Source organism: Nilaparvata lugens, chromosome 4 (assembly GCF_014356525.2).
Source record: "Nilaparvata lugens isolate BPH chromosome 4, ASM1435652v1, whole genome shotgun sequence".
Taxonomy (NCBI): domain Eukaryota; kingdom Metazoa; phylum Arthropoda; class Insecta; order Hemiptera; family Delphacidae; genus Nilaparvata; species Nilaparvata lugens.
The window spans coordinates 65,963,973-65,988,892 of record NC_052507.1 but is presented as its reverse complement, the minus strand read 5'-3'; the positions used below and the strand labels follow the sequence as shown (position 1 = coordinate 65,988,892).

General features: G+C 32.7%; 1 protein-coding gene across 1 annotated transcript; it reads left to right on the top strand.

The window, feature by feature from the left end:
- Positions 1-788: 788 nt before the first annotated feature.
- Positions 789-22,857, top strand: LOC111049727 (glycerol-3-phosphate acyltransferase 3). The gene is made up of 9 exons (XM_039426240.1): positions 789-1,068; positions 9,670-9,933; positions 11,544-11,690; positions 14,092-14,226; positions 17,279-17,512; positions 19,349-19,464; positions 20,048-20,189; positions 20,800-21,008; positions 22,357-22,857. The coding sequence occupies exons 1-9, from the start codon at positions 916-918 to the stop codon at positions 22,442-22,444; spliced, it is 1,488 nt and encodes a 495-aa protein (XP_039282174.1). The 5' UTR covers positions 789-915; the 3' UTR covers positions 22,445-22,857.
- Positions 22,858-24,920: the final 2,063 nt, after the last annotated feature.

Below are 24,920 nucleotides of genomic sequence, written 5' to 3'. Positions count from 1 at the left end.
CAGCTTCAGTGTTGAGTGTGAGATCTTCAGTTATCCAAAAATAGACCAATTGACAAAGGAATTTGGAGAGAATGTTTTGAACACAATTTTTTGACTTTACAGCTTTGTTGGGACCAGTTAGGGCGTGAACATATCAAAAGTCCTCATCTCTATCCCTTGTGCTAAAGGGATAAGGTTGGTCTATATTATGTTTACTTCCTCACTACCCTAAACAGAACTGCGGGGTCAAAAACTGTCTTCCAAACTTTTCCCTCTATACCCTTTCTTGAGCATTCATTGCCTGGACTAAATCCTCAGTCACTCGAAAGAGTCACTGTACATTTTTTACTGACAGACAATAAAACAGTTCTGTATAATTATACGTAAAAGCAGACTGGCAATTGCACACAAAGTACAGAATGCGTGTTTCAGAAACTACTGGTAACACTAATGTCTACTATGTTACTATGTTTACTATGTTACTAATGTAACACTTTTTACAAATTCAATCAAATATTACCAACAAAACGGTCAAGTTTTCTACCATTCCAAAAAAAGTAAAGCTGTGTGACTTAGTTGACAAAATATCCACTTACAGCTCTCTATGAACTGCTTCAATAACATTGACTTTTAGTCACTTTCTCGACGGCAAATTACATTTAATCACGTTGATAGAAGGATGGAAGAGTTCTTCTTTGCAGCTTCTTATAGTAATAATCCATGAAACATCGATATAGCGAGTGTCGATTTATGCGCCTCGATATGATGATCTCGATATGACGACCATTCCGAAGGTCGATTCGGATTTCAGTTGATCTTTGATGGCCGTTTGGCTGTTGGCATCAGTTGTTCGCTCATTCGCTCATTCATGAGTTGTGTTGTGTGTGAAGTGATTTGTGTGGTGCGTCAGTATTATAGAACGCCAATACCAATGTAATGGCGTTTATTGTGACAGTTTTGACATTAACATTTTCCATTTTAATTACACCTTTCCTTTTATTCTTCCTAGTTATTGTATTTCTAGCATCGATAGGAAAGTCTATTGGAGTGAGAAGAAAATACGTCGACTGTCTTGTAAAAATATTTGAGGCAAGTTGATGTTATCTTTTTTTAACCTGTACAAAACCTTGAGTTTTGAATGGTTAGTAATTTCTGTTGAACACATTGTTCACAAGATAAGCGTGCTAGCAAAACGTTGAAAATGCAACTTTAAAACCTCCCTTATCCCTTTAGCACAAGGTTTAGGAATGGGTACTTTTGATATGTTTACCTTTCACTGGTTCCAATAAAGCTGCAAAGTCAAAAATTGTGTTCAGAACATTCCCTCCAAACTCCTTTGTCAATTTAGTCTATTGCAAAACTAGAGATATCACACTCAACTCTAAATCTGCTACAACAGTAGTAGGGAAATGCGTAACATTGTGGAATTATATATCGAATAAAAGAGAATTCAACTCTTTATATCAGCTCATGATTAGAAAAGATTTTTTAATAGTTAGGCTACAAGAGCAAATTTATCAAAAAATTGATGGCAAACGTATTTTTATTCCAAGTTGTGATATGAATATTGTGGGAGATTATGTAAGCCTTAATTTTTTTTAATTTATTCTAAAATTTTTAAATGTATTCTTAATTTTAATTTATGTATTCCTTAATTTTTTACATAATAGTCATGTTCCTAAGATGCAGTTTCGAGTTATATGCGAGAAACCAAAAAATCGTACCTTCACCCTAATAGCACAGGGGGTAGGGGTGGGGGACTTGTTATGTTTACCTCCTTACTATCCTAAACAGAACTGCGGGGTCAAAAATTGTCTTCTTAACTTTTCCCTCTATAATCCTTTGTTGGTCCTATCTATGGCCCCCACCCCAAAGTTCTTGTACACAAAAAGAATTTTCGCCAGTAGTCATTTTTAAACACTGCTGCTACTGAACCCCCCCCCTTCCATCCAAAGACTTATTTTTGAGCCCCCTCTCCACCATGAACTTCAAGTAGTCTGCATACAACCCCCCCCCTGAGGCACCCTTAAAGTATCCATGAACTCATCCCACCATGAATTATGCAATTTGCATCACTAGCATTTTCACTTCATGATTTTTGACTATATCATTCAATAAAATGAATTTGAATTCAAGTTAACATTTTTGTAGGCTACTTTCCTGTATCCAAGCAAATCTTTTGAATTCCTTTTCGCAGTACTCATCACCAAGACAATATCTCATAGACTTCACATCATAAATAGCTTGTACAAATATAAAAGAGTCGGTATTAATAAACAAACCGGCAATCAAACGAGCCGAGCATGAACAGAGCTAACCGTGACCTTGTTATCTCAGCAAATGCTCTGATAAGATGTGATGCTTTTAAGGAATCGCAATAAATAGCTGTAGTTAAAGAATATGCGACGTTAGCGAGACAATAATGTATTAGTGTCAACCCTATTTATTTTTAGCAAGCTGATGAAGATACAGTTTTGAAAAGTAACTGCTTTTTTCTTCACCGTTGTGAGAAAGTTTCAAGGTGATAATTACATGAAAAATCAATCTTCAAGTATAATATGGATACAATATTCATGTTATATTTCTCAGTATACCGTATTTTTGTTGTCATACCATTATCATATTAACACGTGGAGACACTTAGTTGAATTACTTGCACTGATAGTTTTTTTCTAATAATGACCATTTGCTATTTTGGTTCCATTGAAGTACTTAACTTCAACAAAAGGATAGGCAATTCGGTTTAGGTTCATGAAGTATTCATCACCCCCTTCCACCGAATTCCTGAAATAGGCTACAAATTCTTATTTAATTAAGTAAATTACATATACTGCATTTAAACGAAAATATTTTATTCTTTCACACATTAGCCAAAATTTCTAAACTAAAAAAGATGTATCAGAAACCTATATATCATAACGACAATAATTATTAATGTTAATTCATCACCAAATATCTCACAATAACCCAGTAAATTTCAAAAATATCCTCCTAACTCACATACTGGATAAAGCAGTATATTTTCTGTTTAGGGCTACTTGTAATATAAATAGAAATAAAAATCTCAGTACCCTTTTTTGAAATCACAACATGTTTCAACAATCATGCCATAATAAAAATATTTTATCACAATATGTTTCAACAATCATGCCATAAGAAATGGCATGATTAAATAAAATGCCAAAAAAATGGCATGAATGTTGAAACATGTTGTGATAAAATGATTCAAAAAAGGGCACTGAGATTTTTATTTCTATTTGGATAAAGGAGATACGGAGACATAGACTATATAAAAAATTATGAACCACCTATCTATATTCATTGATGTCAAAAGGACTTCAAAACCTTAAATTCAAAATTAATTAATTAAAATTTATTTTATCTTCAGGCTAATCAATCTGAATAATGTTCTATTCAAAATTAATCTTCAGGCCGATCAGAAAAGGCGTGCTGTCGACCTTTGTAAGAGTGATTCTGGCATAGTTGTGGGTTCGAATCCAGCCAAAAGCATGGATTTTTTATCGTTTTATCTCATTGCCAACGCACAATTATACTGGGTACATCATCCATAAAAAATATACATAGTAGGCTATCAGTTTACTTAATCCAATCGCGTTTCTTCAGGCCGTGCTGACATTTTCACATTGTGCTCACATTTTCCTCATTTAGCACTTTTCATCCACCCTTAAATCTCAACAGAGCATTGTTATTACTTCCAATTTACAAAACTAGAATACTAAACCTTTATCGTCATGTTTGTTTGAGACGAAGGTTCAAATGGAATATTCCTCAGGTGTTCTGTCACTCAAACGCTTCAAATAATATTTGTGCTTAGCAAACTGTGAGTAGAATGGGCTGAATTAGCTAAAATCAATTTGAAACTGACTTGTTCATAGTGTACCACTCTTTTTTACTTTATGCCATATCATTCTATCATTTAGACATTCAAGGTCGTTGTGATGATTAGCCATTTGAGGCTATCGTCCTCAGATAACCGATCATTGTCCATTCCAATTTGTCATCTTTGCTCTTTGAAGTTAGTAGTAATTTTGTACTAATGACTTCGGCGTGTATCATATTATGACACACACTCTTGTGTCATTTCGCATAATAACAATAATACTCTCTTAACATGAATTTTATTATTGTTTTAGTGCACCTTTCGACTGTATTTTGGAATCATTAATTAGTTGATCATTTCTCTCTTATCATGCTGCATAGTAATAATAGCCCGCCTAAAATAGGAATACATTATCATTTAATTCCTATTATTTATGCTCATTATCTAGTAGCATTTTAATAAACATTGAAACATGTACATAAAATTACTCTCACTTTCACTACAATTGGGGGAACGTAACCCAGCACTGAATTTAAATTGGCATTGAATCCTAAATCTATGTGGCATGGCAAAATAATTGTCTTTATTAACTTGCATTTTTAATCACTTTTAGTATTGCTCTATTGCATTCACCAATTTTAAATTTTATAGTATGTCATTGTTAACATCTTGACTGGCTTTGATTTAGAGTTGGCATTAGCTGTGGATTTTGTATCAGCCTAACTCCTTTTTTTAGCAATGGAGACTGAGAATCACGTCTGCTTTAATTTTTCAAGGGCATCTAACAAGATCAAGATTGGATTTTGTTTTTTACCAATTGTCTCTACATCCACTATCCAAATTCTGTTTTCAAGTACTGTTCTAATTATTGGAATTTTTAATGAATCGATAATTATAATATTATCACTCTGAACGATTTTTCTGGGTCAAAGGACTATAATGTTTTGTCCATAATGTTTCAGTCCAGTAATGTTAATGCTAACAGTCTATAATGTTTTTATCGAGAAAATCAAATTCCCAATTATCACTCAGACATAATTTGAGACACAATTGATTGCCAATGAAAAAAAACTTTTTTAGGCGGAGTTAGGACTTTTAAGTCCTCTCTACCACTCAACCTCGAAAAATTGCCAATGACAAACCCATTAAAACTCGGAAACCTTTTTTTGCGAGCTAAAGAATTGGCACGTTGTCTGATTTTTCCAACGCCGGTTTTTTGTAAAAACATGAAACCCTCCCCACTTATCTACAGTATTTGAATTGGAATTGTTAATTTATGAAACCGGTTTCCAGTACGCTTTATTATATTGTTTTGTAGTACTTGTCTTGAAAAATCACCTGGAAGATTCTCGATTCGGGAAACGCGCAATCAAGGAGTGGATTTGAAATGCGTATTTTGAAAGAAGTTCATTATAGAATTTTAATTTTTAAGCTTCCAGGATTTCTTTGCTGTTGATATAGCCAATCTATCGTACAAATATATTGTTAGTTCAATGGCATCATTTTTAGTTACTAATCAATATTGAATAGATCAATAGGTGAATTATCTACTGCTCTTGTGACGGAGTGTGCCCAAAAATATTCCAAATTCTTTTCTTGGAGCCAAAAAAATTAATAAAGTTCTGATCGTTATCTTTCTAATTATGGGCCCTTTGAATTTTTCTCTTGCTCTTGGATGGCTTTAAAACACAATTTTTGAGACCAAATTTAAAAAGTTTTTCCTTTTGGCGTACCTCCTTGTGAATATCCCCTCCTCTCCGAACATTGCATACCAGAACCTATAATGTTACTAAAGCACTGCTGGTAGTATAAATCAGTAGATAAATCCATGCTCTTTATTGTCATGCTGCATGTGTCATTCTTTTCCAATGTCTTGGTTTTGATCTCCTTTTCTTTTTCAGCTCTTCTCTCTTTTGCCTTGTACTGGTAAACAGTAATGCATTATTTGCTCTGCTCAGAATACAGGCTCTATGCTAATTTAATACTTTCATTACATTTGATGATAAACTCCACTTTCTCTTTCACTGTTAACATTATTATCATAACGAAACTGTTGTTGTAACGAAGTTTGTTGGTTTGTAAAATTCCACGGTTAGCTTTAACCACTGTTCCATCCCTTGTTTCAAATATGTTTTCTATTATTAACTTAATCCACTCCTTAATATTTGTACTTTACATTTAGTATGCCTTCTGAGCTTGAAGTAAAACTGATTTCTAGTCTTTGATCTTCAAGGAATTTAGAAGATCAGAATTTATTAAACCTATACTGTATCGAAAATGTTATGACTTCTTGAAATTAAAAGTAATTTCCCTCTGTCAAGCTAATGTAATGTACAAATTTATTCCCAATTATTTCTATGAAACATCTTTCATTTAATTTAAAATTTCTGTAGTGACTTTCAAATATGTCATACATTTATTTTGTTGAGCTTTTCAACTATTTTGGAAAAAAATGAGGAAACGCAAATTTTTTAACCAATTTGGCAGTAAGAAAAGCTTTTGTCGAAAAGTAATTTGAGACTGTTAGTTATCTTTGAATGATAAATGAGAAGAAACATACGTATTATGCAACAGATACTGCACTTTTAGCAAATTGCTATACCTACCGAGAGTGCATTTTCTCGACATTGAAATTTCTATCAACCTTTAGACGTTAATAATAGTCAAAATTGAGTTAATGACCTCTCGACTACCGCCATAATAGTAGAAATCAGAATATTTATGTTCTATTGAAATTTAGATAGACTGTGATGTTCGAGTGAAAGAGCATACATCACTTTTCGTATATCATTTTTCCAATTCTCGGTAAATCGAAAAACTTATTTCAGCTGAATGAATTTCTCTCTATATATTTCGACTACATGATATAACGAATTACTTTGTTAACTAATGATAAGTGGGCTATAACTTTCTTATTGATACAAATAAGAATATTTGTTGTTTCTAGCACATCTTATTATGACATATTTGGGTACAATGTTATCTCCCCCTTTTTCCTGGCACAACGTCGATTTGAATAACCTTTCAATTATTGATTAAATATTAGGGTAAAAATACTAGACTACATATTTATAGAAGAAAAATATGTTCGTAATTTGTTTGCACTGTTTACTGTATATCAGTTATGTTCATTCCCAACGTCCCTGCTACTTTATTGAAAGTTGATTTCAACTTAGATCTTAATTAACGAGTTGAAACATTAATCAAATTTGCCAATAATTCAACTTAATCATCATATTGATCCTACGTGAGTAAAATAAATCAATTTTATTGTTATTCAGGATTCGCCTATTTCTATTGTGCAAACATGTAGAAATACTTGCTAATGTTCTAAGCAAGCAATTCTTAGTAGGTACCTAATATGGCTATTTTCCTTCTAATTATTTTACTCATTTGAATAAACTATTACAACTTGATCTCTATAATTCCGTTCATAATGGTTAGGCAAGCTTAATTTAGTTGAGTATTCCTCAATATGAGGACAATGTGAGTTTTCGACATAAAATCCATTCTATTATTGGTCTGTCATCAACTCTCATTGTTGGAAGAGTGCTGAAATAGTTATGTCCTAAATTGTCAGTGGTAAAGTTATATTAGAGAGTTCTATCCGTTAGTTTATTAGCATTATTTGTGCTATTTCTATTATGCAATCAATCTCTTCGAATAAGAGTTTTTTGTGGTTTTCTAGTCTTCTCCCTTATTCAAAATGAAAAATAATTATATTCAAAGCTTCAATTCTGTATTTTTGGGAAAATATGTTCAAATAATCATGAAAAATTCATTTATTTACCTATTTATTCATTCATTCATTGTACAAAACACTATAATCATAATATAGTTATGACATTGGAGGAAAAACTAGGCTGAGTCTGTACTATTTCTCTCCAAAAATTTTGATAGAATGTTTATGTTGTCCAAAGGTTAAGTTTATGAAATCATACACTGCTTTGTCACTTGATTTCGATCCAGGAATAATGATTTGAAATTTTGATTTTTTTTAAATTGTTATTGAAAGTGTAATTTTTCAATATTATCTCTTGAAGATAGAAGTTTGTTGAATCAAAATGTTTATATTCGCTGGCTGAAAGCTTCCCTTGTGAATACGATAAATAATATCTACAAGAACGACTAATTTCATTGTTAATTCTGATCAAGAGTGTTTGACTATTGATTTTAGTTTGTTCGGTACCTTAAGGCCAGGATGTTTCTAGTGGGCTACTCAATCAGTGATTTGAAGGTTAACTGGCTGTTCGACAATGAAACAAATTCACTATCATCAGAGCAGCATTGCCATTTATAAACTGTACATCTCCTATGAACTTGAAATTATTCAGCTCATGAGAGATAAAAAGCCTATTCAGTTTTCCATTAAGATGGACTGCTTTTTAAAATATATAATAGACTAAATTCAACCCAACAGAAGTCTATTGTAAAGAGATTAGAAATGATTAATTATGAAAACTATTTTTATATCATTCATTAAAATTGTAAACAAATAAAATTTTCAATTCTTCACTCTCCCCTTCCCTGAATATCCAGTTACAGTATTCTCAATAATCAATAACAGTATACAGTATAATCCAGTAAATCCAATTACAGTATAATCAATTGGTATTGATTAAAACCAAGTACTCCAATAATTCATTTGCTAAATTCAATACTTACAAGTTGAATTAATAATTGTGAAATTCTAATTTCAATCCCTAATTGAAATTACGAACTCTTTTTCAAAATCGTATACAAGGTCATATAATCTTGTGAACCAATGAGTTATGGGTTGCGTAACCTGATAATTTAGTCAACCAATGTTTGTAATAATATTGTTCATCTTATCCAATTCAAATAAATACTTATATTGTTCACTGAACTATTTGTATTACATAAATTCATAGAAACTAACATCTTAAATCAGACTTTACTGTTTGTTATTCATACTGGAAATGTTCACTGAAATTTTTCATGGAAGAAATTACGTTCAAAACATTCATTTCTAAAACTGCGAACATTTCATAATATGTACACGATACTTGAATGAAATTTTGAACTGTATTAACTGGAAATTCTATATATTTTAGAGGTCGTTGTGAATAGATAATAATCTATTGAATTTGAGAATCATTGCGTATAATTTTTCATGGCAAGCAGGCTGACTTGCTTCACTTGGACTGGCTAGCCAGGAAGCATGGTGCTCTAAAAAACCGAAGGGTTGATTATCTCATACAATATCGTGCCTACATTCTCTACTGTGTACCAAACTGCGGCATTTTCAGCTAAAAACCTCTGCGAAAACGTCAATTTGTGACGTATTCTTGGCACTGTTTCAAAATGCTCTCTTAGTACTCGTTCAGGACCTGAACTAAACTGCACCAAATTTAAACTGTTATAAAACAGTTCTTAATAAATGGTAATAATTGAAGATGCGATAGATCACATAATAATAATTGAAGTAAATGATGTAATAATTGGAAGTCGTATTTTATAATTAGCTTGCGAGACTCACTTATAACTTCAATAATTTTTCATTCACTTAGACTCTTTAGTTAGCTTGTAATGTTACACTTTCCAAATATATACAATTTTCATAATAATATTGAATTGTAAAGTGTCAAAAGTTGAAATATAAATAAGTTACATACCATCTGGGTATTTGTTATTATTAAGATCATTATGAAAACAGAAATTAAGAAATTGATGCTGTTAATAGTTATGCATAGCTCTGAATCATGTTTAGTAGTAGCGTTAAAAAATATTAGCACTCTAGGGTTACCAATACTCTCATATTTTTCACCATTAATTTTTGTAGAGGATTCAGTTTGTTATATTTATTATTTTTGCCCTTTGCTTTGCAGTATAGTCGAGAAATCACACTAAAGCGAAAGAGAGGTGTCGATAAGAATGAGGTGGAGAGTGAGAGCGCGAGTGAAGATGAAGTAGAAGAGGTAGACGAGAGAGGCCGCAGCAAAAGCAACAGAGATGACAAACAGAGCGTGGTCTGCAACAACACCAAGAATGGATTCGCGGTTGGCGCTTCCCTCATCAGTCGCCAGGACCTCATACTTGTACCCGATCCAGTCCAGAACTATGTTGGCAACAACAATCTCGAAGTTTCAAGGGTAAGCTACCACAGAAATCAACGTACATCTCATCTTTATTGCTCCAAAATAATGGTTAATCCTGATTTAGGTATTGAAAGAGTTTTCAACGATCAGAGAGACTTTAGTCTTGTAAGCTTCAAGCTATTTTGTCCTGTTAATAATTTTATTCTCGTCAATATTATGTATGAGTTTGTAAGAACTAATACATTTGAAAGGTGAAAGTTTTACTGAACTAGTCGTTACTCATTCATTAATAGCTAAAATTTCAATCTAGGAGAGTTTGAAAATTTTAATGACTTGGAGAGAGCAACAGGCTCAGTCTAAGTTTCTTCAGACTAATCAATCTGGCCAATCTTCATCAACTAATCTTCAGGCCAATCAGAAATGGCGTGCTATCGACCTTTGGTAGACTGATCTGACACAGTTGTGGGTATTAATAAATACAATTTCAAATCATTCAATTCAATTTATTTTTTCCTTCTGAATACAATTCAAAGCAGTTACATAGAATCTTAAGCAATAAAGTTTATACAATTCAAGAAACGATATAATATACTTACTGAAATCAAACAACAAAATATAGAACTATACTAAACAATAAATTTCTTGAGCTATCACAATTTTATTCTTGTATCAGATAGGAAAGAGCTTACATAGGCAACACTGGCATGTGCGTAAGCTCGAGTTATCATAACAATATGCGTTATATCTATAATTTATTATAAAGAGAGATCTCAATTTTTATTAGAGAGATCTAAACTACATTAAAATAATTTTCAATGATGAATCTTAATTCCCATGCATTAAGAAGGGATAAAAAAGTGGAAAACACTTTCATATAGCAATGATTGGAAGAGAGCAACAGACTGAGCTCAAATTTTATAATCATTCAAATTATGTTAGTATTTGTTATAAAATATATTTATAACAAATAATAAATATATTACAAATTATAAATATTTGTTGCTACAGTATACTTGTTTCTAGAAAAATAAGTAAACTAATGACAGCCACTGAGGCTGTGATATTGGGTTAACTGACTCAAAAATGTTAGCGTTCCTCTATTAATATGTAGCTTTTAATCTTCAGTGGTTATTGAGATATTTCAAAAAATGTGACTTCAGTACATTTCATGGAATATTTACAATTTTACGTCCTCATTCACTATGGATATCTTCCACAGTATCATTTCCACTTCTACACGGAAAATCCTCAATAATTTCATTTTGATTAGATATATGAAATTCTCAATATTGTCATACCAAAAGAAACGTGAAATGTAAATTCAATGATACGAATTTCATAGTAATGAAGCATCGTCATGGGTGAAGCAGTCAATAAAATCGCGGGATAAAAGAATCAATTTAGAGACTCCATCAACCATTATTGAAGATAATTGAGTAATTTTACAACAAGCTGTCAATGCATTATTCATTAAGATTTTTCAGAAAGATTATTTTTCAAGTATTACCTATGGATAAAGCTTGTTGTTCTGAAGTAAGAAGATTTGGAGGTAACTACTGTAAATCTCTTGTTTGGAAATATTGATGACTTCATACTTACTGTCAACTGTTTCTCTGCAGATTAGTATTATTTTAAATTAATAATATGTTTGCTTTTCCCTGTAGGAAAAATCTCTGGATAGAAAGAGCTCGTACGATTTGCTTGTCAAGAGGGAATTTGATCTTTCAGATTGTCTATATCTAGTGAAAACTGGTGTAGAAGCAATAATAGAAGATCAAGTTACTTCTAGGTTCGAAGCAGAGGAATTGAAGGTGAGTCAATATTTTGATATTTGCTGAAAAGTATTTACCATACAAGCCTACAATATATGCAAGAACATGCACTTCCATTAATTTCCATCAATATTCAAATCGCCAAATGTAGAAATACTTACTTGTTGATAATATAACATAAAAAGCCGATTAAAAAAATGACGATTTAAAATGAATAACTACGCATTCAGTGTGCAGAACTTTCATATTGCAATTATAAATATTTCATATATATGGTATGCTATTTTGAATTTACAACTTGTCAGTATTACTCGTTATAAAAATCGTAAACCAATCAATAGCGTTTCAGAAAATTCAAAAGTTGAAATTAAATTATTATCAATATCGAAATATCATATATATATATATATATATTATATATATATATATATATATATATATATATATATATATATATATATGCTGGTTATAAACCGCTGGAGAAACGCAGATTTTGGGCGTATCTTTGGAAATTTTTCCAAATCCATTCTTAGTGCGCTTCTAAATGGCCAAATGAACATACCTACCAAATTTGAACGTTTTTGGTCCGAGAGATTTTTAGTTCTGCGAGTGAGTGAGTGAGTCAGTCAGTGAGTGAGTGCCATTTCACTTATATATATATATAATATATATATATATATATATATATATTATATATATATATATGCTGGTTATAAACCGCTGGAGAAACGCAGATTTTGGGCGTATCTTTGGAAATTTTTCCAAATCCATTCTTAGTGCGCTTCTAAATGGCCAAATGAACATACCTACCAAATTTGAACGTTTTTGGTCCGAGAGATTTTTAGTTCTGCGAGTGAGTGAGTGAGTCAGTCAGTGAGTGAGTGCCATTTCACTTATATATATATATATATATTATATATATATATATATATATATATATATATATATATGTATATAATATATATGATATTTCGATATTGATAATAATTTAATTTCAACTTTTGAATTTTCTGAAACGCTATTGATTGGTTTTGTAAATTCAAAATATGTATATATATAATATTATTTGTATATGTATATATATATATAATATATATATATATATATATATATATATATATATATATAAGTGAAATGGCACTCACTCACTGACTGACTCACTCACTCACTCACTCACTCGCAGAACTAAAAGTCTCTCGGACCAAAAACGTTCAAATTTGGTAGGTATGTTCATTTGGCCATTAAGAAGCGCACTAAGAACGGATTTGGAAAAATTTCCAAAGATACGCCCAAAATCTGCGTTTCTCCAGCGGTTTTTTAGCGTTTTCTCAGCTTTATCGAGAACAAATGAACAGAAAATGTTCAAATTTAGTACAGAAGCTCAGCTAGGGTGTGATAATGTTGTGTTAGAAGGAATTTGCAATAACGTCAAAGATACGCTCAAAATTAGCGTTTTCCCAGCGGTTTTTTCCTTTTTCTCAGATTTATCGAGAACAAATGAACAGAAATTGTTCAAATTTAGTACAGCAGCTAAGCTAGGGTGTAATAATGTTGTGTTAGAAGGAATTTGAAATGACGCCACAGATACGCCCAAAATTAGCGGTATTTGCGTTTTTTCAGATCTTTCATCAAGTAATAGACAGAAAATGTTCAAATTTGGTACAGAGGTTTAGCTAGGGTCTAAAAATTTGTTGATGAGATATTTCATCAAAGATACGCACAAAATCAGCGTTTTTCTCAGCTTTTCTGCGTTTTCTCATCGAGCGAGGAAGTACTTTTGATTTTCTGATGGAATCTTGAAGCATGCTCAAATGAAAAATGCAGGCGAGCGAAGCGAGCCCGCTGATCTTATTTTTGGACGATCCAGTCGGGGGTCCATGGGGTGGAGCCTCCTTGCTAGACGGATATGGCGAGCGAAGCGAGCCTGACGGCTAGTACATCATATTATGTTGAATATGTCATAAGTACGAGATAAAGTAGATTATATCAGATTTAAAGTATCGAACTCACTATAAAATATTAGTGAAGTAATCCACATTGATACCTGAATCATTGGAGAACGTCTGATTTTACGGCGAGTTAGACCACATGAGACTTCTCTCCGCCAATATTATTCTACATAGTAGCCAATTCTTTACCAATAGTCAATAGCATACTTACAAACTGTAAAACCATTATTTAAAAAATAAACAAACATGCAAAATCGAAACTTTAAAAGATTTAATATTATAACTGTAAGGAAAATGCTTGAATAAATACCATGTTTAATTTTCCTTATTGATTATTGAAAAATGGAAAATAAGTAAGTACCATTAAGCAATAATTCCACTAGATGTAAATAATATGATCCGATAGCAGTTATGCTTCCTCAAAGATAATTTTTTTTAATAAAATTTGTTCTTAGTATCAGCATGTTTATCATATACATTGCTCGTTTCAGTCTTGGAACTTGATGACAAGAACCAACCTCAACCACGAGTTCATCAGTTGGAGACTGACGTTCATCTGGCTGTTTGGTTTTGCTATGCGCTATTTCTTCCTTCTTCCACTAAGGATACTCATATGCTTTTTCGGGGTAAGTTTGATAATAAATGTAAATTGGGTCAATAATTAAAAGCAGGATATAATTTAATTTCACATGTATAACGGATTCTAACACTATGAAAATATATTTTTTTTTTGTCTTCACATAAAAATGAAAAATCAAAGTACGCCTACCCTTTTTCAACATATATTTTTTTATTCACAACATGTTTCGGCTATAGAGCCAATTTCAAGTGAATGAACCATATAAACAAACGTGGAATAAGTACTACCACTAACTTCATTTTTATGTTGGGAATAATAAATGAAATACCGTTTTGATGAAAATGGTACCCTTATTTCTAATTTTCATGTAAATATAAGTAACCCTGAACAAGAAAGTGAACATTTTCTTTTTCTTCTTCTAATCTTCTTCTTCTTCTTCTTCTTCTTCTTCTTCTTCTTCTTCTTCTTCTTCTTTCATTCATTCATTCATTCAAGGTTTAGGCTTTTGCCTATTCCAACTCACAAGTCTCACAATAGTGTATTTATATTATCTAATCTATCAAATTACACTATTTCTAAAATTGAAACAAAATTTGTTCTAGCTGCTATCATATAATTTATATTTTATTGCCATCTTTTTCGATGTCTACCTACATTTTTGTCATTCTTTAATACACTTTAGATATATTTAAGGATATTGCTGAAGAAGAGTATTAGTTATTCTGGGATAGGGCAGTACTTACTGGTAAGACTACACCTTTTAACAGACCGTTAAAAAAAATCACTGGTCACGAGTCACTTTCCGTCTCTACTCTCCCATTCTATAAGCCGATTAAAGGGTCTCAATGATAGGGTTTGCTATGCATGGCCAGACGGCCTCCATGTTCTCCTGTCTTACGCCATACAATTTTCACCTTTATGGCTTCATCAATGATCGTGTCTCCGCTACCAATAATTGGCCTCGAATTAAACTGGATTCCCAATTATCAGTATCAGTTTACATGTCTGGTACAGTGAAAATATTATTCTCATGAGTTATTATTATCATGTGTTATAATAGAACTATGTATACAGGGTGTTTCAGAAGTAGTGTCGAACATTTTAGGGTATTGTTCCTGGATGATAGGAGACTACAAATGTCGTATTTTGAGTGTCCAAAACTCAGTGGTTATCCTAAAAGCTGCCATTTTGTTTTTTCTCTTAGTAACTTTTATCTCAAGAACGAAATGTTGTATTGATCAGAAAATTGGCATGAATATTTATGCTATGAAGACTCAACTTTTAAAAATAAAAGTAAAAATTTTCGATGTAAATTTTTTAAATGGCGGCCATTTTAAATTTTTGATGGCAAATTTCACGAAAACCGTTCACTTTACAGAAAATTTACAGGTGACAAAAAAGTTGGCAAATTTTATCAAGATTTCAAGGATACTTATTGATTGATATTGGTCAAAAATTTATTCTTTTCGTACTGCATGCATGACCTTTTTTCACCATTTAGACATCAATATTGAATTTTTAATTCCAAATTGTATTTAAGATGAAGCTTTGAAACTTAGTATGGCTCCATATGGACATACAACTGACTTTACAATGCTTTTCAGATGATCTTGTTTGTCTTGTAAAAGTATGATTGTACGAGAAAAATTAATTTTTCTGTTATTCTTTAACCAATTTTAATGAATAATGTATCCTTGAGATCTTGATAAGATTTGTTAACTTTTTTTGTTTCATGTAAATTATCTGTTGAGTGAACGGTTTTCGTGAAATTTGCAATAAAAAATTTCAAATGGCCGCCATTTTGAAAATTCACATCGAAAATTTTTCATTTTATTTTTTGAAGCAGAGAATCTATAACATAAATATTCATGCCAAATTATAGATCAATGCAATATATCGTTCTTGAGATAAAAATTCCTAAGTGAAAAAAATACAAAATGGCAGCTATACGGATAACCGTAGAGTTTTTGGACACTCCAAATACGACATTTGTAGTCTCCTATCATCCAGGAACAATACCCTAAAATGTTCGACACTACTTCTGAAACACTCTGTATTTGGGACTTAGATACTCGCTCGATTGGACTAAGTGTGAATAGTCCCACTTGAAGGAATGATATTTTCACTGTACCGGACTCGTACACTGATCCTGATATATCGGAATCCAGCTTTAGGGAACTGCATTGAATTACTGGAGACACACTTTGAGGCTCGGTTGCATAAAAACCTGTTCATTCTTAACTGTAATTAAATGTCACAAGAATCAATCAGAGAAACCTTTATTTCAAAAATTGCTTTTCTGATTGGCTCTTGTGGCACTTAATCATGATTAACATATAAGAGGCTTTTTTGCAACCGGGCCATAATTGTTTAGAAAGAACTCGGTTGTGGACTTGATGTGTGCCATATGACAAAGGGGTAGTCTTATTGGATGTTTAGACGATTCTTGATAAAACTGAGTAGCTTTTTCGTTAATAATATATGTATTTTTAATGATTAAATTCAATGTTGAATTTTTATACTTGATATTAAATATTTTGTTAATTATATTAATGCATTGTTAAAAAAAAATATGTGGCAGCATTGCAGAGCTAGAATAGAATAGCGCTATCTGCTTTGTTTGTCGAATGATAGACAAGATAGCAACATCAAAGATGATCAAATACTGCCATTATAAAGTGTACCTCACTTTAGTAATTAGTTGAAAACTGGAGAAATATCGAATAAACTGTGAAAAGTTTCAGGCATAATAAAAATACCAATTTACCCACTGAGTCACCTACAGTAAGGTCGTTATAATGTAGCTAGAAATATAGTTACATTATAAATTGTAGCTTCCTAGTAAAGAATGTAGCTTTGGAAGATGTAGTCGTCCTATCTCCCAATGTTCAATCCACGCTACGCAATCTGTCCCGTTCACACCATTGAAGCTTTTAACACTGGGAGATAGAACGGCTACGTCTTCCGAAGACGCTAACTATATGTGTGAAGACCGTTAATGTTAATATTAGATTGTTGTGTTGCATATTTGGGTTTCTACCGGTTGTTTTCATTGTAAAATTGTGAATAAATTCTAAATGTGATGTGTTGGTTGACAGGTGATGTGGCTAACACTTTGCACAGCGCTGGTAGGCTACGTGCCGGAGGGCGCATTCAAGCGGTGGCTGAACCGACGCGTGAACATCATGTGCTTCGGCGTGCTGTCGTCAGCACTTTCGGCCGTCATCAACTACCACAACCTCGAGAACCGACCCAAACGAGGCATTTGTGTCGCCAACCACACCTCTCCCATCGACGTGCTAGTACTCATGTGCGATAACTGCTATTCACTTGTGAGTACAATGAACTAGGAAGCTCTCTACTTTTTGCCGATGATACCAATATTTTGTAAGTCCTATAAGTATTCACTCTTAAGCCGGCCACTAACGACAGGACAAGTGTGCCGAACATGTGTGAACGGACATGTCTTCTAACGAAAAAGCCATCTGCGTTCGTCCATACTAAGAAGCTACGCTTCTGGGTAACTGTTCGTATTTGAAAGTGCCATAACCGATTTAATAAACTCCATTTAAATAATATTTCCTGTGAAGATCTAAAATATTCTCAAGATCCACATTGGTGTGATTCATCACATTTTTCATTCATTTTAGCAAATGTTGAACACTGGACTATTAAAATAGTAATTTAAATAAGCGTTATTGGATGGATGCACATTGTCTTTTCCTCGGTTGTATATAGGGGAAGCGGTTAGCTCAGTGATGAGAGCAATGTTCAGATAAGCTAAGTGAGCCTGTAACCTCAACTACCTAAAAGCTTCACGCTATAAAAGCTATTTCAGTGGTTCATTGTCCACCGTAAACTCTGTTGATATTATTGTCTTTCATTGCATTAATTTGTTAGTCAAGTGGGAGATGTAATTCCACTCACCACAAAACAATTTAAAAACACATTTATGCTTCGAATTATATTATTCATCTTGATGTATATCTATGATGCCACTATAGTTCTAACAAACATTATGACAAGTTTTACTTCTTTATTTGATTGCTTGCACTTTAGTCTTGACTATTTAAACATCTTCCACAGATGTGGAAGTTTCTGAATATGTGATGTTTCTGTATTTTTTTGATATGGTATGCTTTTATGTTAAATATCACGGAATAATGAAACTATTTTCCTATTTACCCTATTTGTGGTAAAATGTAAAACTTTGGGCCGCTTTGAGACACGAGTTTGGGCAGCCGGCCAAGACTTCTTGAATGCCGCCGACTAAATTCAGAAGAGTGTTTCTACTATATAATTGAAATTTCATAAACCTTAATTCGTTTACAAATTTAGTTCATTTTAGCACAATATTTAAAGTAAAGTAGTAGCATAGAGAAAATATCACATAACAAGATATTTCATGATATATGGCGTTTATGTTCAAAATGTCAATGTTAAGTCAAGCCGTTAGTCCTTGTAGCTCTTTTTCGTGACGCTGGCGGTCTCATACTGTGCCGTTTTTACACTCTCACGCGGCCAAAACAGTAATAATAGACAGTAGTCGACATTAATCGGCTTGAGTTAGAAAAAATTTATTCAATCCATTTATTCAATTATTCAGAATTATACAACTTACAGAAAATACCACAGGCTAACTTACGCTCAAAACGGTTCCAATTTTAATTTATACAACCGTCCAAATGTAGCTAGAGGTTATGTGTCATTTCAAAATCCTTCAATCACACAAATCGGCTTGAAATTTGGAACATGAATGACCTATACCATGGGATATCTTCTTATGCTATCTTTTCTCCATGGAAGTAGATATTCAAGACTGAATAATTTGTTTCAGCGTACCTAGTATGAAACAAGGAATGCAAGGCAAAGTAAGGCATTATACATTATCTTGTGATTTCCCGCTGCTCACAAATACACCATATTGTTGACTGTATACAAATTTGCAGCTAAGTGAATTTTATTCAATGAAAATTTCGCCCCAATCACCATGACTGATTAACCTAGATCTAGATTTACTTTCAGATTCCCATTTTGTTCAACAATGTAATTTTGTTGATCTATTAAAAACCATTCCCATTGTTGATGATTTCAACTGACATGGCTAGAATATTGATGTTTCATTCCTTGTGCAACTATAATGAATAAATATTATATTTTAATGACAGATTGGACAAAGCCACGGTGGCTTCCTGGGCATGCTGCAACGAGCATTGGCCAGAGCATCTCCGCACATCTGGTTCGAGAGATCCGAAGTCAAGGATCGTGAAGCTGTCGCCAAAAGGTTTGTTGCTTAACACATGCAATAGTTCTTATTTCTAAAATGGCATTAAAGTACATTTTTTTGAAATTATATAAAATGATAGAATAAAAACACAATTTAAAACTACTAGTTTTGATGTTCCACATCATCTTCAGGTTATAAAAATAAATTTGAAATTAACGTTCATCATTATTAGTTTTTATTTTATCTGTTTTGATTCTTCATCATGTTATATTAAAATTTCAGTATGGTTAGATGTCAAATCCAAAAGATACAATAATTGCTTGTATTCATGAAATAAGCAATTCCTGGGATTTGAGCATCAGCTGATAGTTAATTTTTATCTTTCAAGTTTCACTTTAAAATGACAACTTGCAGATTAATATATTAAGAAAAATGTGTTGATCTGCGTTAAACAGTGATGTTGAACTATTTATTAAAAAATAAATAAATATTGACGCACTGTCTGATTCATGCTTTGGAATCACATGTGATTCATTGCCAACACTATCATAGGCTACCATTTCCTGTGTTATATTTCCTTCAGAATGTACGTATATAATGGATTCTGTAACCAATTTTAACGTTGATTGTGTGTTTGCAGGTTAAAACACCACGTGAGTGATCCCAACAATCCACCGATTTTGATTTTCCCAGAGGGCACGTGTATAAACAACACGTCTGTCATGCAATTCAAGAAGGGCAGTTTCGAAGTTGGAGGTGTCATCTATCCTGTTGCAATAAAGGTAGTTAGTTATTGCTGTTGATCACTATGTAATCTGTGATTATTACTATTATTATTTAGCGTGTAATAATTATCTGTGAATTTATCAATTGTTGATTAATTTACCGGAATATTAATATTTGACCGGATAAAACAAATAATAAAAAATTATTGTGAAATTTTTAAAGCAAAAATCTATGTAGAAAATCTTATATAGTGAAATTCTCTCCAAACTGTCAGCATTTTTAATAAATAACACCAACCCTTACCATTCAATCAATGCTGACAGTTTAAAGTGAATCTCATTATATTAGAAATAGTTTGATATTAACGAAGCTGTTGATTTGATTTCCTTGCATCATCGATTTATTTATCATAAGAAATAATTTCTAAAACTCCTCTTACAGAAGGCAGCTTCTGAACCAGTATTTCTCTGAACCGAGTTCATATCCAACGTGTGAGGAAAAGGCGGTGGCAAGGCAGAGAATCTGCAACGCTGTTTTCCTATCTGTCTCCACTGTCATTATAACGTGGACCTCACTGTAGACTATTTTGAATTAAGTTTTAAAGCAGTTGTGGACGAATGCCTGTTTGTATGTATTGTCGATGAATAATTTGTTGTTTCTTTTTAGTACGACGTGCGTTTCGGAGACGCGTTCTGGAACAGCAGCCGGTACTCGATGGTGCAGTACCTGTACATGATGATGTCGAGCTGGGCGATAGTGTGTGACGTGTGGTATCTGCCTCCCATGTACCAGGAGCGCGACGAGAACGCCATCGACTTTGCCAACCGCGTGAAGCGAGTTATAGCCAAGCAGGGCGGCCTTGTCGATCTCATGTGGTCAGTAATAGAAGACTAGTACCATATTGATTAGTAGCATCTATTGAATAAATAAATATAAAATGGTCAGTAATATAAATGACTGCATGTCGTTGTTTAAAACATCAAAATAGTGTGTTCATAATATTGTAGTTCAGAATGGATCAAGAAGGCTTGAATGTTTAACATATCAAAAGTACCCACCTCTACGCCCTGTGCTAAGGATGTGTGGGTGGTTTAAAGTGGTGAGGGACTTTTGATATGTTTACCACCTTACTACCCTAATCAGAGCTGCTGGGTTAAAAATATTGTCTTCCAAAGATTTCTATAACCCTTTGTTGACTGGACTAATACTATACTAAAAATTTCGACTAAATATATTATTATAACGTTCAACTGATTGAAGAGTGTTTCTCACATTTATAAAAAGCATTACTTTCCTGTAAATTAATGATTTAAATGCCGTGTGAAGTTATTCAACAACTTTTATATTTTAAATGTATTACTTCAAACCACCCCCACACTCTTAGCACAGAGGATAGTGGTGGAAACTTTTGATATGTTATCAGAGCTGCTGGGTCAACAATTGTCTTCCAAACATTTCCTTCTACACCCTTTTTTGAGCATTCGTTGCCTAGAAGAATAGTAAGTTTTCACAATAATTGAGATGTAACTTTAATTACCGTATTAATTTTTAATTGTTTACAAAACCAGATTTCGCGGTAAAATATTTCTCGGGTGGTATAATGATCTCAGTTAATCAAGAATCAGCTCTGGAAGGCAACTTCATTATTTTCAGTTCGTGAAATTCCTGATGGTTTTAGAGTCCAGTGAATGCAGCATATCATATATTTAATTCTAATATTATCAAAAATTCGACTGAGTCACTGTCAATGTTGTAGAACCGTTCCATAATGGAATAAAAACAGTGTAGAATTGAACTGTGTAGAATTTGACAACATTTGTGTTTTTTTATTTCACTAATATCATTTTTTTAAAAAAAACTCTGAACAATATTAACATATTGCCATTCAAAAGCAAATACTCAACCCCTATTTTTCCCCTAACTTGACTAACTTCTCTCTAACTCTACAACGAAAACTGATGCCGACAGACTTGACGAAATTCATGACTCAACTTTGTTTCAGTAGGTATTTCAAGAGACAAGAAATATAGTAATATGCTTATTCTATAATAGTATAGAAATATACTTATGGCATTACAATGAATGGTCGAAATAGACACTTGATGAACTGAGATCTTGACGTACTGATATCTCCCAATTTCTTGCTCTTGCTGTATTTTTAAACAAAGGATGTTGTATTTACTGCAATATTAATGTAATTTGATTATCTTTTCTCTCCAACAGGGACGGCCAATTGAAAAGAATGAAGCCCAAGAAGGAATGGAAAGAAAAGCAACAAGAAGAATTCAGTAAACGATTTAAAATCGAGTGAAATAATCATCATGACCATAACTAGTGATAAATGTGCCTATTATGTGCTATGCATTTTGTGAGAAAGAACTATTTTTGCTGTAAAGCAAATCTTGGATTGGCAAGAATGATTGTTGTTGTATATGTAAGTATGTATGTATGTATGTATGTATTTGTATAATAAATTATGTTGAAGCAATGCAAAAGCATTTAAAGATGCCTGAACTTTCTGCCTAGAATTTTTGAATACTAGAAGGTTGTTTGTAAAATAAGGAATGTTTTTATTGTCTATAAAGTGATGAGCACAATTTATTGCATATTAAGAGCTACGTGTGTGTATTTCATTTGATATTTTGTACAGTTGCTAATTAATGTGAACTTCAATAATTTTATTTATTATTTGTAAATTAAAATTATACCAAATAATCGAGTGAACAGAGTTTGCATTTATTACTCCTCTTTCCCTTCATCATCAAGTGATTCACATTTATATGTTGTTATCCAAATCATCAAGCCTTATTCTTTGAGGTTGTGCGCCAAGCTTTTGGGAAATTTTCACTGGTGACAGCTTTCAAAGTTTTTGTATTTGGATACTATCAAGGTACCAAAATTGAATAATTTTCCAAGGAAAAAAGTTTTTATCGCTTCTATTTCCGAGATATGAGCGCCTAAAGTTGTAATCTTTGGGATGATCCAATTTGTAGCAAATAAATTGAAGGAAATTTTGAGTATAAACTCTTTAAGGTATAGTTTATCGAATGACATACTTAATTTTCCAGAATAAATTCTTCAAGGAATTGTTTTTCGTTTTTCCAGAATTTGAGTTTTGAAAAATAAATTGAGTTTTTCAAAATGGAATAAGTTGAGAAATTAAATATGTCATCCTAGGGATTGATCCTCAGAATTTTATGAATTTTTCCCCATAAGATATATATTTATAAACTATTTTGTATCACTAGGATCTTCATCAGGTAAGATTGATCCATAGTTTTCAAAGATTGAATAGCTTAATACTAGGCGTACTTTTGCTCCACAATTTGACCCAGGTAGAAAGCTCTATCTTACGAAGATTTCCAGCTACACCTGACAACAATGCCTCTTGTATTTTGAAAAACATCTCATTTTTAGCTTCAATCATCATCACCAACTCCATTTATCACTTTGAGATTTCGCACAATGATATAAGTTCATGTTCTATGAGAATCACCCGTTAGATGCACTTAATTGACCGAGCGAAGTGAGGTCTAAGATTCAAGTCGACGATTTGGCATTTCTCTTAATGTTTGAATGTTTATATGTTGCGCATTTACGGCGAAACGCGGTAATAGATTTTCATGAAATTTGACAGGTATGTTCCTTTTTTAATTGCGCGTCGACGTATATACAAGGTTTTTGGAGATTTTGCATTTCAAGGATAATATAAAAGGAAGCTCCTGAAATTTTTACAGATATAGGACTTGTGGCAGTTGATAGAGCTTATCGATGACTATTTTAGGTATAACTTTAATCAAAATCGTTGGAGCCATTTTCGAGAAAATCGCGAAAAACCCTGTTTTTGACAACATTTTAGCCGCCATCTTGAATCGCATTTGATCGAAATTGTTCGTGTCATATCCTTATATTGTGAGGACCTTACGTTCCAAATTTTAAGTCATTCCGTTAATTGGGAGATGAGATATCGTGTACACAGACGCACATACACTCATACAAACACACACACACACATACAGACCAATACCCAAAAACCACTTTTTTGGACTCAGGGGACCTTGAAACGTACATAAATTTAGAAATTGGGGTACCTTAATTTTTTCGGAAAGCAATACTTTCCTTACCTATGGTAATAGGGTAAGGAAAGTAAAAATCAGACTATAGAATTATTCATCATAAATCAGCTGACAAGTGATTACACAGATCTGATGTGTGGAGAAGCCAGTCTATTGCTGTATTTCCATAAGGTGTATAGTTTCAATCAGGTACTTGTGGATGAGAATACTGCGTGAGGTCTACTGTTCACAGAACTACTAGTTTAGCTGAGAGGCACGCATAAGGACTCTTCAAGGATCAAAATTTCAAACATATATAAAAAACCAGAACTGAAATATAAATTGCAAGCATACTCCCTTTTTCATGACTATATTGCCAAGTCCAGTTCACTATTTGGATACTAAACGGTCTCCTATATTTGACAATGTTTAAATGCCTTGACTTGACCGAGCTTTGGTGAAACCGGGCATTAGAATGTAGATTACTACTTTGAAGCTATAATATAGCCTTTCCTTTTACTGATAGAAACAGTAAAGCGGCGAAGGTAGAGTGTAACTGAGAGGGTTTAAAATGCTTGGCATGTAGGTAATGCCTACAAAACTTAGTGAACTGAACATATTGGACTTGAAAACAGAAACATATTTATTTACTGTATGATTGAAAACATTAATAAAATATCATTTCTTAATGAAACTAAGGTGATCAAACTGGAAACGCATCATCCATCCAGG